We start from the raw sequence: 18,335 nt of genomic DNA on the forward strand, positions 1-18,335 counted from the left end.
GGGACCAGTCGCTGGAGAAGGAAATCATGTTTGGTAAGGTGGAAGGTCAGAGAAACAGAGGAAGACCCCCAACAAGATGGATTGGCCAAGTGGCAGCATTGATGGACTCAAGCGTGGCAACAGTAGTGAGGTTGGCCCAGGATCGGGCAGTGTTTCGTTCTACTGTGCATAAGGTCACTATGAGTCGGCACTGACTCGATGGCACCTAACAACAACAACATCCCAGAAATATAAGGTTTTTTTTAAAGCAATTTATACATGATTGTTCACAGCATCTTAATTCACAATAGCCAAAAACTGGAAACAACTCAGATGTCCTTTAGTCGGTGAATAGTTAAACAAATTGTTGTGCATACATACTTTGGAATATGACTCAGTAATAAAAAAGGCAAACTAGTGATGCATGCAACAAGCTGGATGGATTTCAATAGAATTATGCTGAGTGAAAAAGCTTCCTATTAGTAGCGGTTACACACTGTATGATTCCATTTACATAGCATTGTGAAAATGACAAATCACAGAGATAGAGAATAGATTAGTGTTTGCCAGGATGATGATGGGGTGAGTATGAGGGACAGCACAAGAGAGTTCTTTGTGGTCCTGGTTCTGTATCTCAGTTGAGGTAGCAAATGCAGGAATCCACAAAGCATTTAAGATGTAACCTTTGAGATAAACAGGGTGGGTGAAGGGCACCCTTCAATCTTTGCAACCTCTTCTGAATCTATCATATCAAAAAATTTTTAATTAAATAAAATTTTAAATAGGTTATGATGAGCATAATAAATAAGTTCATTAAGCTGTTATGTACAGACAAAAGAGAGGAGTGGACAGGCTAGGCTCCAGCAGGCCCTCAGGGACCATCAAAACCTGTGACTGAATCCTGAGTTTACTGGGGCCATGGAGCGTTCTGGCAAGGGAAGGCCAGGATCCCATGTGCACATGAGCATGATCACTCAGGGAACTGGAATGAGAATGGATTCAACCAACAGTGAGGGGTGCTGACTGAAGAGGCTGTGAGATCACACTGGGTTCTAGATGTCCTAGAGGACGTACAAGATGGGAGGAAGCCAAGTCCAGGATGGGCCTGTGTAGGAGCAGAGGCCCTGAGGCCGGGCCAGCTGAAGGGACTAGAATCAATGCATAGCAATATCCAGGCATGGGGAAGGAGCCCTGGTAGCACAGTGCTGCCAACCACAAGGTCAGCAGTTTGAATCTACCAAGCGCTCCGTGGAAGAAAGATGAGGCTCTCTGTTCCCATAAAGACTTACAGGAAACCCCATACGGGGTCGATATGAGTAGGAACTGACTCAACAGCACACAACCACCACCACCACTCCTATAAGGAGCTTACAGGGGAGAAAGAGCACAGTGCTGACCAGTGCTGGGGTTGTAGCTCGAAATTGCAAATATTGTGATGGGAAGAGCTTTGTGACCAAACAAGCCTCCCCAACCACAGGCTCCTCAGGAAGAAACAGGAGCCTCAGGTACCCACCTGTGATATCCAGGTGAAAGGACACCTTCTGGCCTGCGGCCTCACAGCTGTATTCCCCAGAGTCTGCTTTTCCTGCCTGCTGCACCACCAGCCGTCGCCCACAGCCTGTGGCCTCCATGCGCATCTTCGAGCTTGCATCCAGCTTCTTCCCATCCTTGTACCAGGTCACCTCTGTCTGTGCCTGGGCTACCTCACAGCTCAGTGTGGCGCTGGCCCCCGCCTCAGCCCGCACTTCATTCTGTGCCTGCTGCTCCTTGGCAAACACCGGTTTGGGCTCTGGGAAAAGAGGGACATGACGTCAGAGATACCATCTAAGTCAGGAAGACAGCACTGGGCAAAGAAATCCTGGATTCCAGTGCCCTGGTAGTGCAGTGGTTACTAATCGGGCTGAAGCGGCGGCCAGTGCCACACCTCAAGGTCAGCAGTTCGAAACTACTAGCTGTTCCATGGGAGAAAGATGAGGCTTTCTGCTCCTGTAAAGATTTACCACTTCGGAAACCCTGTGCAGGGTCATTATGAGTCAGAACCGACTCCACGATACTTAACAACAACCACAGATAGCGGGAGTCCTGGTTTGGCACTGTGGGTTTATGCACCAGACTGAAAAGCCATTTGAACTACAAAGTCAGCGGTTCAAGCTCACCAGCTGCTCTCAGAAACTCTATACGGGGTTGCTATGGGTCGGAACTAACTCAACAGCACTTAACAACAACAACCAGAGATAACAAGGAACTGCATGATGAGCTCTGGACTGCTAAGCACAAGAGGGGCAATTGAAACCCACCAGCCACTCCATGGGAGAAAGAGGAGGCTGGCTGCTCCCGTAAAGATTTGCAACCTCAGACATCCTATATAGATTCGCTGTGAGTCGAAACAGACTCAATGGTACTGGATTGAGGATTTTTGTTTATCACTGAAGACATGTGGGATGCTTCCTTGTGGGGCGATTCATGAGGCTGCCCCTGTGCTCACAGTGCTCTGGGAGAGGATGGACTGGGTGGTCAGGATGCCTGCTCTGTGACAAGATTTTTAACTATTGTTTTAACAGTTATAGGACTGTTTCAATTGACTATTTCTTCATAAGTCAAATGATTCCTAGGAAATGGTAAATCTTTTTAAACTCTTAAAAAATATTTTCATGTAGTGATCGGTGATGCTCTGTTACAATGAGGTTCAAGAGAGACATATAAGCGTGTTTGGTGTCTACACCCACAAAAGCATTACTATATAATGGTTGTTGTTGTTGTTGTTGTGTGTCGTGGAGTCGTTTCCGACTCATAGCGACCCTGCACAAGGTTTCCAAGGCTGTTAATCTTTACGGGAGCAGAACGCCTCATCTTTCTCCCGTGGAGCAGCTGGTAGTTTCGAACTGCTGACCTTGCAGTTCGCAGCCCGATTCGTAACCACTACGCTATATAATGGTACAATATGAAAATGTCAGGAGTCCTAGTGTGGTGCTGTAGGGTAGGTACTGGTTCAAATCCATGAGTTGCCTGCCCCTCAGGAACCCTATAAAGGGTCACTATATAACAACAACAACAACATGAGTGGGAACTAACTCTACTACAACACTTATCAAAAATATACGTGTCATGTTATGTCCCTAGTGGTCACATTTGGAAACGCACCCGAATTTCAGGTCAAGACTCAACAAAATGAAAATACAGTTCATTCACAGACTTCTTTATGAATCAGCCAAGAATGTACAAATGCTGACCATTAAGGGGATGCTATTAAATAAACTCATGAGTCAGAACTGACTCCACGGAACACAGCAATAACAACAACATTAAATAAACACTGCTTTATCTGTCAGTGGCTGCTGTTACAGTCACTCATCATTATCAGTGTCCTGACGTGGCATGGAGCCATAAAGGCTCGATGGACCCTGGAAACTACTGCCCTAAGATAAGCTTTAAACCATAAACAAAAGATATCCACTGAAGTCATCTTAAAAGGAAATAGTTCAGCCTAACTAGTAAAGAATGTTTGCCTTGAGCATTGTGCACTTTTAAAATCTGTAAGAGATCGGGCTGACAACAAAACTTGAAAGATTAGATAGGAAACTTAAGGGGTAGTGAGTTTTTTTTAATGGGGGAGGAACAGATCAGAGAACAATGGTGAGAATGGCTGCACAACTCAAAGAATATCCTCAGTGTCACCAAATTGTATAAGTTGTTGAACTGGTGGATGCTCTACTATGTATATTCTTAACAACAACAACAAATATAAAATAATTATTTTTATAAAAGATCAGCTTTGAGATAATGCCAGTATAACTGGGTGGCTTAAGTGTCCCTTCCTTGTGCCTCAGTGGAATTCAAAGATCTCTTGTTAGTGACGAGCTGGGTAAGGAATGTGCTAGTTGGCAGACCAGCCAATAGGGGGGTTTTCACATATCACTGGTGAGAGATGTACAAGCTACCTCAGAGCCTAAGTACCAGACAGAGTCAAATTCCTAAAACCATTCCTGCCTGGAAATACCACGAGAAAGGAGGAACAGACCTTCAGTACATACTCTCTCAGCTTCCTTTGCTCCCGGCAGAAATATGGAACAATACGAGGATGGGAGACATAGAAAGACATTGAATTTAAGCACAGAAGACCCCAGGGTCCATTGGGTTAGTACCATCATCTTCTTCAAATACCTGTGATGTCCAGGTGGAAGGAGACCTTCTGTCCCCCTGCCTCACAGGTGTACTCTCCAGCATCTGCCTTGCCCACCTGCTGCACCACCAGCTGCCGCCCATGGCCCTTGGTCTCCACGTGCACCCTTGAGGTTGAAGTCAGCTTCTTTCCATCCTTGTACCATGCTACCTCTGTCTGGGCCTGCGACACCTCACAGCTCAGTGTGGCACTGGCCCCCGCTTCAGCCCGCACCTCGCTCCGGGATGCTTGCTCCTTGGAAAATACCACCATGGACTCTGTGGACAAGGAGGGACACAGGTCAGACACACAAACTTGATGCTACCCCATTTCACAGACACCAAAGCTCCAGAGCATGTGTATCACCAGTTGTTGTTGTTGCTAAGTGCTGTTGAGTAGGTTCTGACCCATAGCAACCCCGTAGAAGGTTCTCAAAGAGCAGCTGGTGAGCTTGAACTACCATCCTTGCAGTTCAAGCCGTCTTTGCAGTCCACACATTAACCCACAGTGCCACACCATTAGCTATTTTAGACAGAGTTCTTTAAGCAGAAGAAAAATGGTTTCAAAGTACTGGACCTAGATCTTGACTCTGCCATTTTCTGGCTGTAACAATCTTTGGAAAAGTAACAAACTTCCCTGTGCCTTATCTTACAATAGAGACAGTCACCAATCCCTTAAAGAGCAGTTGTAAAGTTTATGTAAGTAAAAAGACAAGAAGTATCTACAAGTAAAAAGACAAAAGAACTAGATGGTACCTGGCTACAACCATTGACAATTCAGACCAGAGTCACACAGATGGTCTCAGATAGATTGGGAGAAAAATGTGGAGTAGAACTACAATCCTTTTAACAACAACCAAAAAAAACATACCACACAGTAGAGAACAGAAGACTCCCTGAGACTGTCCCCCTGAGACACTTTTTAATCTTAAAACCGAACCTATCCCCCGAGACCACCTTTTAGCAAAAAAGCACAGTGGCACACAACATAAAGGATATGACCCATAAGATTGGTGCTGTACTTAAATCTGTATGAGACCAAAAGGTCAACAATTACTCAAAAACAAAGAAAAGAAGGGAAGGAGGCAGGGAAACTAGAGAACTAGAAAAGGAGCACACAGAACACAATTATAGGGTATGTTGATACATTATAATAAATGTAACTAATGGCACAGAACAACTGTGTGGAAATTGTCAAATGAGAATCTACCTTTTCCGTGCAAACTTTCACCAAAGCTTCAATAAGATAATATTTTTAAACAAAGAAAAGAAGTACTCGCAAAGGTCTGGAACTTAGCACATAGTTGATAACTACACATTATTGATATACTGGAAGGTTTGTGAGAAAACAAACCATGAGGCAGCATGTCTAACCCTTCAAACATCTAAGTTTGCCTAATGATGTTCCAAAGCAAAATGGCACCCACCTGTGACATCCAAGCGAAAGGACACCTTCTGACCCCCGGCCTCACAGACGTACTCGCCAGCATCTGCTTTGCCCGCCTGCTGCACCACCAGCCGCCGCCCACAGCCTGTGGCCTCCACATGCACCCTCGAGTTCCCACTGAGCTTCTTCCCATCCTTGTACCACGCCACCTCCGTCTGAGCCTGGGTCACCTCACAACTCAGCGAGGCACTGGCCCCTGCCTCAATCTTCACCTCTTTCTGTGCTGGCTGCTCCTTGGCAAACACTGCCACAGGCTCTGGGGACAGAGAGGGAAACTCAGTCAATGACACAAACCTGGTATCAATGCATTTCAAAAACACCAAAGCACCAGAGTTCTCCAAATTTCCCTTTGAGTGGAGTGATGTTATGTTTCCTATATGCTGCTAAGAGTGGAGTTCACAGACACAAAGGTGCCTGAGCTGCAAATGGGTCAATTTGGGGATATTCTGACTCAAGAGCAATCCCTAAGGCTGAAGGAAGGTAGATGGGGGTATCCTACTTCCTGTAACTGATAGTTTATTGACTTTCCCATGTGACAGTCAATCTGGATGTGCAAGGTAGGGCTGTCTTGTTTACAAGTGTCTCCTCACTGTGTGGTATATACTTCGTCCTCCATAAACTTTAAGGAGCTCTGGTAGCATAGTAGTTACTAGTCAGTCTGCTAATCTCATGGCCAGCAGTTTGAAACTATCAGCAGTTCTGTGGGCGAAAGATAAGGCTTTCTGCTCCCATAAAGAGTTACAACCTTGGAAACCCTATGAAGGGTCACTTTGAGTTGGAACCAATACCACAACACATGACCACCATCACAAACTACATTCTTCTTTTTATATAAGTATAATATGATGTTGTTGTTGTTAAGTGCCATCGGGTCAGTTGCAACCCATAGCAACCCTGTATAGGGTTTCCAAGAAGTGGCTGGTGAACTAGAACCACTGACTTTACAGTTCAACTGACTTTGCATTCCAGCGCACTAACCCACAGTGGACTCTAGAGGTATAATATACAGGGAGTAAATTGCAGTAACTATAATTGTGGAACTCAGTGATATTTACATATGCATACTCCCATGTAGTCACCAGAGTCCTGGTGTGGCACAGTAGGATAAGCACTGAACTGTAAGGTCAGTTTGAACCACAATGTCGGTGGTTCAAACCCATCATCTGCTCCTTGGAAACCCTACACAGGGTCACTATGAGTTGGAATCGACTCAACAGCACTTAACAACAACATATAGTCACCACAAGGAGGTCTGGTGGCTTAGTGGGTTACCCATTGGGTTGCCAACCACAGGATCAGCAATTTGAATGCACCAGGTACTCCTTGAGAGGAAGATGAGGCTTTCTGGCTCTCTTAAAGATTTACAGCCTCAGCAACCCTATACAGAGTCTCTATGAGTAGGAACCGACTTGATGGCATGGACCACCACCACAATCACAATGTTATCAAACATAGACAATTTCCACATTACCAGTTACCACTGACAACCGCAGTGGTAGCTACTATTCTCATCTGTCTCCATAAACTACAGTGACCTGTTCTTTAATCTCATATTAATGGAAGCACACATAAGTACTCTTTGTGTTTGATCTGTTACTCAACATAATGTCATCAAATTATCCATGTGCTAACTTATTACTCCGTTTCTTCTTGAGTCCTTGGATCATTTCTAATTTGAAGATGATATGAGTAAAACATGGAACCCTGGTAGTGCAGTGGATTGAGTGTTGGGCTGCTAACCACAAGGTCAGCAATTCAAATCCACCAGCCACCCTTCAGGGGAAAGATGAGACTGTTGATGCCCATAAACACTTACAATCTCAGAATCCCTATGGTAGAGCTCTATTCTGCCCTGTAGGAATTGACTCGATAGTAGTGGATAGAATGAGGAAAGCTGCTATAAGCATTCGTATATGCATCATTTTTAAGCATATGAAGCTGTTGGAACAAATTGTAAGCCTGTGGGATGGGTTTAGTAGCTATTGTCAAGTATTTTTCCAAAGTGGCTGTACCATCTTACATTCCCACCAACAGTATATGAGAATTCCAGTTGCTCCATATCCATACCAATATTTATATTGTTGTTGTTGTTGCTAAGTGCTGTAGGGTTGGTTCCAACTCATAGCATCCTCATATAGGGTTCTGAGGCTGTAAATCTTAGCAGAAAGACTCATCTTTCTTTCAAGGAGCAACTGGTGGGCTTGAACCACCGACCTTGTGGTTAGCAATTCAGTATTTGACAGTACTTGTCATATGTCATTAAGGAATTGCAAATCAATACAAGATACCACTACACACATATCTATAATTTGTTATGATCCTCACAGTCAAATGCCTTTGCATAGTCAATAAAGCTCAAGTAAACATCTGACTTCAACAGTGATATCCCTCATTCCACATTCTCTTTTGAATCCAGCTTGAATTTCTGGTAGTTCCCTGTTGATGTACTACAGCAAACATTTTTAAATTATCCTCAGCTAAAGTTTACTTAAATGTAATATTTATGGTATTGCCCAGCAATGTGCTAGTTAAGGTTTTGTGTCAACTTGATTGGGGCAGGATTCTTAGTGATTTGACAGTTGAGATGTAGTTATTCCCATAATGAGATATAATTTCACTTTTTATTTGTTCTACCACCCAGTCGCTTATAAGCAGGGTGTAATTCAGTTTCCATGTATATGATTTTGTTTCCTTAATCTTCCTATTGCTGATTTCTAATTTTATAGCATTGTGGTCTGAGAAGATGCTTTGTAATATTTTGATGTCTTTAAATTTATGGAGCTTTGCTTTGTAGCCTAACACATGCTCTCTTTTGGGGAATGATCCATGTGCACTGGAAAAGAATACATATTGTGCTGCTATTGGGTTGAATGCTCTGTACAGATCTATGAGGTCAAGTTGGTTGATTGTGTTGTTCAGTTCCTCTGTGTCTCTGCTGAGCTTCTTTCTGGTTGTTCTGTCCTTTTTCGTAAGTGGTATATTAAAATCTCCCACTATTATTGTAGAGGTGTCTATCTCTTTCATCAAAGTGTTTGCTTTATGTAATTTGGGGCTCTTTCATTAGGAGCATAGATAATTATTATGGTTAAGTCCTCTTGTTCAGTTGACCCATTAACCATAAAATAATGACTTTCTTTGTTTCTTATGGTGGTCTTTGCTTTGAAATTTATTTTGCCTGAGATTAATATTGCCACTCCTACTCATTTTTTATTGCAATTAGCTTGGTATACGTTTTTAAATCCTTTAATTTTTAATCTGTCTTTGTCTTTGTGTGTTAGGTGAGTCTCTTAGAGGCAGCATATTTTAGGGTACGCTTTTTTATCCATTTCACCATTCTCTGGCTCTTGACTGTTGCATTCAATCCATTGACGTTTAGCGTAAGTATCAATAGCTATGGATTAATTGCTGACATTATGTTGTTTGTTTCTTGTGGTGCTGCTGGTTTCTTTGGTACATATGCCTTCCTATGCTGAGTTCATTTTTTTGTATGTTTCTTCTTTTCAATTTGTTCAGAGTTTTAATATTTCTATACTCTTTTTGGATAGTTTTTTCTTGATTTGATATGGAGCTGTAACAAGTTTCTTTGAAGTTACCCTATACTTTATTGAGATCTTCTTTTTATGACAGATTGTTTTATTCTGAGATCTACCTGACCTCCTTACCACCTGGGTCTCTGTTACTATACTTTTCCCTTACTTTGCTTTGTGTCTGTCCTGTTCATGAACTGACCTCCCAACACTGCTAATTTCAATTTTGTAGCTTTGTTCAACCCTAGACACTTCCATCTCTGGTCTGAGGTCCAGGTGGTGTTGCCACATATGTCAGTCTCTGGTTGTTGCCTGGTTTTGCTGATTCTCAGTCCAAAGAACTCCCTTTAGTATGTTTTGGAGTGTTGGTTTGGCCTTTACAAAACCACTTAATTTCTGTTTATCCTGGAATGTTTTGATTTTGCCATCATATTTGATTGACAGCTTTGCTTGGTACATGATTCTTGGTTGGAAGTTTTTTCTTTCAGAGTTTTATATATATATCCCCCATGGTTTTCTTGCCTGCATGGTTTCTGCTGAGTAGCCAAAGCTTAATCTTATTTGCCTTCCTTTGTATGTAACCTTTCTTTTTTCCCCAGCTGCTTTCAGGATTCTCTCCTGAAATTTGTCTTTGATTTTGGAAAGTTTGATTATGATATGTCTTGGTGAGTTTCTTTTGGGGTCTATCCTTTCTGGGGTTTGTCCAGCTTCTTGCATGCTTATCTTCTCATCCTTCAAGATGTTAGGGAAGTTCTCTTCCAGCAGCTCTTTGACTATCTCTTCTGTAGGTTTGGGTGTTTTTGTTGTTGTTGTTGTTCTTGCTGTTTTGGTCCCTTCCTGTTCTGGAATTCCAATCAGCCTGAAGTTACTCCTCTTCATGTTGTCCTACATGGATCTTAGGCTTTCTTCAGGTATGTTTATTCTTTTTTTCTGATTGTTCTTCTATCTTAGCATTATTGAGAGATTTGTCTTCAAGTTCATTGATTCTGGTTTCCATATCTTCAATTCTACTCCTTTGCCCTTTCAATGTGTTGTCCATTTCTGATATTTTGGCATTAATCATCTGGACCTCTTTCTACAGGGTCTTTATTGTTTTGAACACTGTTTCAATCTTGGTTTCCTGTTCCTGTAAGGCTTTTCTGACTACTTCCCTGTTTTCCTTGGCTTTTCTGTGGGACATTTGGATGCACCTCAATATCGTTCTCATAATTCCCCTTCATCCAATTCTAGAGTCTCTTCACCCTCTAATACCAATCCTAGCTCTTTCTCTTTGGTCATTTGTCTAAGCTACTCTGTCTTGTTTCTACACATAAGCAGAAACTTTCTGCTGCTTTTTAGGCATTGTGGTGCTATTGTATTTGTGTTAATTAGATGAATGTATAATGGTGTATTCTTAAGCACACTCCAAATTGTCTCCTGTTGGGTGTGATCAAAAGATAGGCTTCTCTGTTTACTATTCCTGTGGCTCCCTTTTAGAGTGTTTTTAACAGGTGTTGGGTGTACACAATGTTCTAATATATAGCAGCTGGTACTGGCTCTTGCCTTTTTGTTGGGATTTTACAGGGTGCAAATGTAGCTTGACTGTAAGGCCAGAGTTGCTGCCTCTTGTTAGGTGAGGAACGAATAAAAACTCCTGCACAAGTACGAAGAGGGCCAAATGCAAAACTAAATTCCAAAGTCAAACGTCATCCATGATGAGACCCAATACAATATAATTAACACTATTATGAGTTATGCTATGAGCAGCCTATCAATTGAAAGGGTGTTTCTTCAAGGGTGTGACCTGATTCCAATAAATTAGACATTCAGGCAAAACTTGTTTGTTCTCTGCTTGGTCTGAGTCTTGCATCTGGCTTGTCCTCCAACCTCTGGTTCTCTGGACTTGAGCCAATGACTTTCTCTAGTACCTGCTTACCCTGAAAGTCCTTAGTAGCCTGCCTTCTTACCTGCTAGACCTGCCTGCCTGCCCTGCCTGCCTGTCTATCTGCTATTTGACCTGCCAATCTTGGTTCATCTGACCTGGACCTGGGACTCTCCCATTTCTACAACTGTGTGAACCATTTCCTTGATATAAATGCCTCTTTATAAATACATATACAAGTTTCACTGGTTTTGCTTCTCCAGAGAACCCAGCCTAAGACAAATGAGTTCTGCATTACACTGGGTCACCTATCTTTGAAATGGACTCAATATGGACCTTTCCCAATCAATTGGCCAGGTAGATGTCTTTCAAATTTACTAGCATAGACGAGTGAGTATCTTCAGCACTGCATAAGTTTGTTGAAAGGTTTCAATTTGTATTTCATCAGTTCCTGGAGGCTTGTTTTTCACCAATGCCTTCAGTGCAGCTTGAATTTCTTCCTTCAATACCATCAGTTCTTGATCATATGGTACCTCTTCAAACAGTTGAACATCAATCAATTTTTTTTTGGTACAGTGATTCTGTGTACTCCTTTTATCTTCTTTTGTTGCTTCCTGTGTCATTCAATATTTTTGCCCATAGAATGCTTCAGTACTGCAGCCCATGGCTGGAATGTTTTCTTCAGTTCTTTCAGTTTGAGAAATATTCGGTATGTCCTTCCCTCTTGGTTTTATTAGGCTTTTGCACATTTCATCATACTTGATTTTGTCTTCTTGAACTGTCCTTTGAAATTTTCTGTTAAGCTCTTTTACTTCATCATTTCTTCCAGTTGCTTTAGCTTCTCTATACTCAAGAGCAAGTTTCAGACATTCATTTTTGTCTTTTCTTTCTTTCCTGTCTTTTTAACGACCTTTTGCTTTCTTCATGTGTGATGCTTTTGATGTCGTCCCACAACTCTCTGGTCTTTGGTCTCTAAACTCAGAAATAATATACTCAGTCATATTTTGGCTTTCATGGACTTTTTTCGGTTTTCATTTTCTTCAGCTTCAACTTGAACTTGTATTTGAGTAATTGATGGTCTGTTCCACTGTCTGCCCCTGGTCTTATTTTGGCTGAAGATATTAAGCTTCTCCATTGTCTTTTCCCTCAAATGTAGTCAATTTGATTCCTGTTATTCTATCTGTTGAGGTCCACGTGTATAGTCACCATTTATGTTGCTTATTTGCAATGAATAAGTTGTTTGTCTTGCAATATTCTATCTTGCAATATCCAACATCATCTCTATCACCAAGGCCATATTTTCCAACTACTGATCTCTCTTGTTTGTTTCCAACTTTGGCATTTCAATCAACAGTAACCATCAATGCATCTTGATTTCATATTTGATCAATTTCAGACTGAAGAAATTCTTCCATTTCTTCATCATTGTCTTTAATAGTTGGTGTTTAATTTGAATAACAATGGTATAAACTGGTCTCCTTTGTAGGCATATGGATATGATCCTATTACATAAGTACAGCATTGTACTTCAACATAGATCTTAAAATACTCTTTTTGATGATGAAATATGATGCTTACCATTCCCAGCATAATAAATTACTCTTCAGTTTACCATTCCCAACATAATAATTCACATGACTATCTGATTCAAAATGGTCAATACCAGCCGTTTCTGCTCATTGATGTTTATGATATCAATTTTTATGTGTTCTATTTTGTTTTTGACGGCTATCAATTTTCCTAGATTCATACTTTGTACATTCCACGTTCCAATCAGTAATGGATGTTTGCAGCTGTTTCTCCTCATTTTGAGTTGTGCCTCATCTGCAAATGAAGGTCCTGAAAGCTTTACTCTAGTCACATCATCATATCAACTCTACTCTGAAAAGGCAGGTCATCTTCCATCATATTTTGAGTGCTTTCCAACTTGAGAGGTTCATCTTCTGGCACTAATCAGACAACGTTCCTCTACTATTCATAAGGTTTTTAGTGGCTAACATTTCAGAAATGGTCCACCTTTCTTTCTTCTTAATCTGTCTTTGTCTGGAACCTGTCCACCATGGGTGACCCTGCTGGTATTTAAAATATCAGTGGTATATCTTCCAGCATCACAGCAACACACAAGCCACCACAGCATGACAAACTGACAGACAAGTGGTGGAAAAGGTGGAGTAGATACATTAATTTCAGACAAAGCAGACCAACTTCAGACCAAGCGAGATGATTAAAGATAAACAGGGCATCACATAATGATAAAAGAATTAATTCTTCAAAAAGGCATATCAATCTCTAATGTGTATATACCTAACAACAAAATGTCAAAGGTATCAGGCAAAAACTAATAGAACTTTTAAAAAAGAAAAACATAAATCCATTATTATAATTGAAGACTTCAATAACTTTCACAGTAACTGACAGATCCAGCAACCAGAAAATCAGTGAGGATGTAGCTGAATTTAAAAACATCTTCAAGCAATTAGCTCAAATTGATTTTAGAATACTTTATCCAAAAATAGCAGACTCCACATTCTTCTCAAACATATATGGTGCATTCATCATTATAGACCAAATTTTGGTCCAAAAACACAACTCAGAAAATTTAAAAGAATACAGTTGCTGTTAGTTACTCTCAAGTTAGTTCTGACTTGTAGTGACCCTATGTACAACAGAACAAAACACTGCCCAGTCCTGCATAATCCTCAAAACCATTACTGTTTGACCCCATTGTTGCAGCCACTGTATCAATCCATTTTATTAAGTCTTCTTTTTCACTGACCCTCTACTTTACAAAGCATGATTTCCTTCTCCAGGGACTGGTCCCTCCTGATAACGTGTCCAAAATATGTGAGACAAAGTCTCATCATCCTCACTTTTAAGAAGCATTCTGACTATAAATCTTCCAAGACAGATTTGCTCATTCATCTAACAGTCCATAATATATCTAATATTCTTTGTCTGCACCATATTCAAAGGTATCAATTATTTTTTGTTGTTGTTTTTGGTCATCTTTCTTCATTGCTCAGCTTTCACATGCATATGAAGTAATTGAAAATATCATGGCTTAGGTCAGGTGTACCATAGTCCTCAAGGTGGTATATCAGCTATTTAATAGTTTAAGAGACTTTTTTGCAACAGGTCTGTGCAATGCAACACATCATTTGATTGCTGACTACTGCTTCCATGGCATTGATTGTGGGTCCAAGTAAAATGAAATCCTTGACCACTTCAATATTTTCTCTTTTGATCATGATATTGCTTATTTATTCAGTTGTGAGGGGTTTTGATTTCTTTATATTGATATATAATCCATACTGAAAGCTGCAGTCTTTGATCATCAGTAGTAAGTGTTTCAAGTCCTCTTCCGTTTTAACAAGCAAGGTTATGTCATCTGCATATCACAGGCTGTTTTTGAGTCTTCCTCCAGTCTTGATGTCACATTCCTCTTTGTATAGACCAGCTTCTCAGATTATATGCACAGCATCCAGACTGAATAAGTATGATGAAAGGATGAAACCCTGACACACACCTTTTCCTGGTTTTAAACCATGTGATCGTCACTTGTTTTATTGAATGGCTAACTCTTTATCTATGTACAGGTTATGCATGAGCATATTAATTCTTATTCCTCACAATGTTATATGCAATTAAGTATGCTCCACACAGTCAAAGCCTTCGCATAGTTAATAAAAATGAAAAGATCAGACATCTTTTAAAAGTAATAAATAGAAACAAAAATAACAATATATAAAAACAGACATCTCAAAAAGGGTCTTTCAAAAAGTTGATTAAGCAAGCATAACCTTAATACTCAAACCAGACAAAAATACCAAATAAAAAGAAAGCTACATGTCTCTTATAAATATAGAGATAAAAATCTTCAACAAAATGCTAATGAACAGAACCAAACAGCATATTAAAAGAGACATACAGCAGGACCAAGTGGAATTTATTCCAGAAAGACAGGGATGGTTTAACATTAGGACATCAATCAACATAATGCATCAAGGTCATCTCATCTCTATGGATGAAAATAAGCATTTGATAAAATCCAACACCCCTTCTTGATGAAAACCTTAAAGAAGAAAGAGGACTGGAATAGAAGGGAAAATCTTTTATAAGATTCAGGACATATAGGAAAAAGCAAAAGTCACTATACTTAATGAAGAAAGACTAAGCACTTCCCCCTTGAAATTGGGACTAAGACAAGAGTGTTCACTATCATCACTTCTAGTCACTATTGCATTAGAAGTCCTAACCAGAGTAATAAGGCAAGAAAAAAAAAAAAGAAAGGTTCCAGATTGGAAATCAAACCAAACCCACTGCCACTGAATTGATTCCAACTCATAGTGACCCAGTATAGGGTTTCCAAGACTGTAAATCTTTACAAGAGCATCATCTTTGTCCTGCAGGGTGGCTAGCGAGTTTGAAGTTAGCAAACTTGCAGTCAGCATTCCAATGCTTATCCTACAGTGCCACCAGGACTCCTTCCAGATTTGAATAAAAGAAGGAAAATTATCTCTATTCATAGACGGTATGATCCTACATATAGGAAGCTCCAAAGAATCTACAAAGGAAGCTAATAGAAGAATTAACAAAGCTGAAGGGCAGAAAGTCACCAAACAAAAATCATTTAGGTTTCTATACACCAGCAGTGAGAAATCTGAAAGGGAAATTAAGGAAACAATTCCGTTTGCACCTAAGGTAATAAAATACCTAGGAATAAATTTTAACCAGGGACGTGAAGGACTTATAAAATGAGAATTATAAAACACTGCTGAAAGAAATTAAAGAAGACTTAAATAAATGGAAAGATGGTCCATGTTCATGGATTGGAAGACTTAATATTATTAAGATGTCAATGCTAACCAAAGTTATCTATAGATGCAACACAATACCAACAAAAATTCCAACAGACTTTTTACAGAAATAGACACCTAACCCTCAACTTTATATGGAAAAGCAAGAGGTCACAATGAGCTAAAACAATGTTGAAATATAAGAACAAAGTAAGAGAGTTCACACTTTCTTATTTCAAAACATGATATAGCTACAGTTATCAAAATAGCTGGCACTGGCATAACAACAGACACAAAGACCAATGGAATAGAGATGATAATCCAGGTATAAACCCACACTTCTATGGTCAACAGATTATTGACAAGGATGCTAAGTCCATTCGATGAAGAAAGAAGAGTCTCTTCAATTAATGGTGCTGGGAAACTTGGATTTCCACATGCAAAACAGTGAAACCAGATCCTTGCAATAGACTATACACAAAAACAAATTCAAAATGGATTAAGGGCCTAAATGCACAAACTAAAAACATAAAATTCTCAAAAGAAAAAGCAGGGGCACATTGTCAGACCTAGCTTTTCACAATGCATTATCTAACGCAATAACAAAAGACAAAATAAATAGGATCTCATAAAAATTTTAAACTTTTATTCATCAAAAGACTTTATCAAAAGAGTATAAACATAAGTTACCAACTATAAACACAAGCTACCAACAACAAAATACAAATAATCCAATCATAGAATGGGCAAAGGACTTGAAAACACATTTCACCAAAGTAGACATACAAATGGTCACCAAATACATGAAATGATGCTCAATGTCATTAGCCATCAGAAAGATGCAAATCAAAACCACAATGAGCTACCATTACACTCTCATTAGGGTGGCTAAGGTTTTTTTTGTTTTGTTTTGTTTTAATTTTTAACTAGGAAAAAAAAATGTTGGTGAGGATGTGGGAAAATTCAAATCTTATCCATTGTTGGTGGAATGCAAAATGGTACAGTCACTGTGGAAAACAGTGCAGCAGGTCCTCAAAACAGCTAAAAATAGAGCTATCGTGTTGTTGTTGTTAAGTGCCATTGAGTCAATTACAACCCCTGTACAGGGGTTCTGAGGAGTGGCTGGTGAGCTTGAACCACCAACCTTGAGGTTTAAACTAACTTTGCAGTCCAGCGCATTAACCCACAGTGCCATACCAGGACTCCAGAACTATCATATGGCCTAGTAATTCCATTCTTAGGTATATACTCAAAAGACTTGAAAGAAGAGATGCAAAAAAATTTTGAACACCAATGTTCACTGCAACAGTATTCACAATAGCCAAAAGATATAAACATCTTAAATGTCCATTAATAGAAGAATGAATAAGCAAAATGTGGTACATACATACATGTGAATGTTAGTCAGCCAGTAAGAGAAATAAAGTCTTGATACATTCTCTAGTATGGGCAAAGCTGAGCAAAATAACTCAGTCACAAAAGGACAAATAGCGTATGACCTCATTTATATAAGATGACAAGAAAAGACAAATATAGAGAGACCACAGTTTATTTGTGGTTACCAAAGGTGGGAGGGTGAAGGAAAGAGGGGTTCAACAGTGATAGAAAAATCATATTAAGAATACAATATTAAGGGTTGCACAGCAAATGAATTGGCAAAAATTGTGATAGATATTCTATTTTAATTATTCTATTCATTCAAAAAATGAATAGCTGCTGAGGCTGCTTATATACTTAGCAAGCACCACATGGGATTTGGTCTTTGGTTTGGAGGTTTAGAGTCATGGCTTTCTGGTACATCCCAATCAACTGATCTAATAACATGTTTAGTACTTCTGTTCTGCCTCCTACTTGATTGTGTAGTACCTGGGATCTTAAACACTTAGCAAGCAGCCATCCAAGGTATAAAAATTAACCTGTATTCACCTGGAGCAACAGAAGAGGGATACTCAGAAATAAGAGAAGGATATGGAATATGTGGCTAAATGCCTTATAAACAATTGTCTCCTTTGCCATAAGATCAGATGGTTTCCAGCTATAATTACTTAACGTTTTAATCCAAGATCCCATAAAAAGAATCCTGATCAAAAGGGGCAAAAGGCACAGCAGAATATCAAATTATCATGGACTCCAGAATTTCTGGAGCTATAGAGAGTAGATGAACCCCTGAAACTACAGTCAAAAAACCTTTAAACTTTAAACCAAGAATATCCCCTGAAGTATTTTCAAAACTGAACAAAAGTCTAACTAGTAGAACAAACAAGATGGTGGATTGGGTAGACTTGCAGTGAGGAGCTCCATGAGCAAAAACACAGAATACTGGACCAAGCAGGCTCAGGGGATGGTGCCAGAACTCTGAACCACATATAAAGGAATATTTAGAAGGTTGGAAGGCTTCCAGCTAGGGAATTTGTAGTAGAAATAAGAAATCCATTATTTTCTAATCCAAGACACTCAGCTGCTCCCAGAGCTGCCATTTTAGGCAAGACCAAGCAGGAGAAGGATCAGAGCAGCCACATATGTCTGACAGAACCACAGAGATAAAGGTTTGGACTTTTTTTTTTTTT

At 39.9% G+C, this 18,335-nt stretch overlaps 1 protein-coding gene across 1 annotated transcript in view; it reads right to left on the reverse strand.

Moving 5' to 3' along the window:
- The window catches only part of OBSCN (obscurin, cytoskeletal calmodulin and titin-interacting RhoGEF), a 247,856-nt gene that overhangs the window by 204,475 nt on the left and 25,046 nt on the right, over nt 1-18,335 (reverse strand). The window contains 3 exon segments of the mRNA XM_006876128.1: nt 1,493-1,768; nt 4,141-4,416; nt 5,565-5,840. Of these exon segments, the coding sequence (XP_006876190.1) occupies nt 1,493-1,768; nt 4,141-4,416; nt 5,565-5,840 (828 nt within the window).

Source organism: Chrysochloris asiatica, unplaced genomic scaffold (assembly GCF_000296735.1).
Source record: "Chrysochloris asiatica unplaced genomic scaffold, ChrAsi1.0 scaffold00354, whole genome shotgun sequence".
In the NCBI taxonomy this organism is placed as follows: domain Eukaryota; kingdom Metazoa; phylum Chordata; class Mammalia; order Afrosoricida; family Chrysochloridae; genus Chrysochloris; species Chrysochloris asiatica.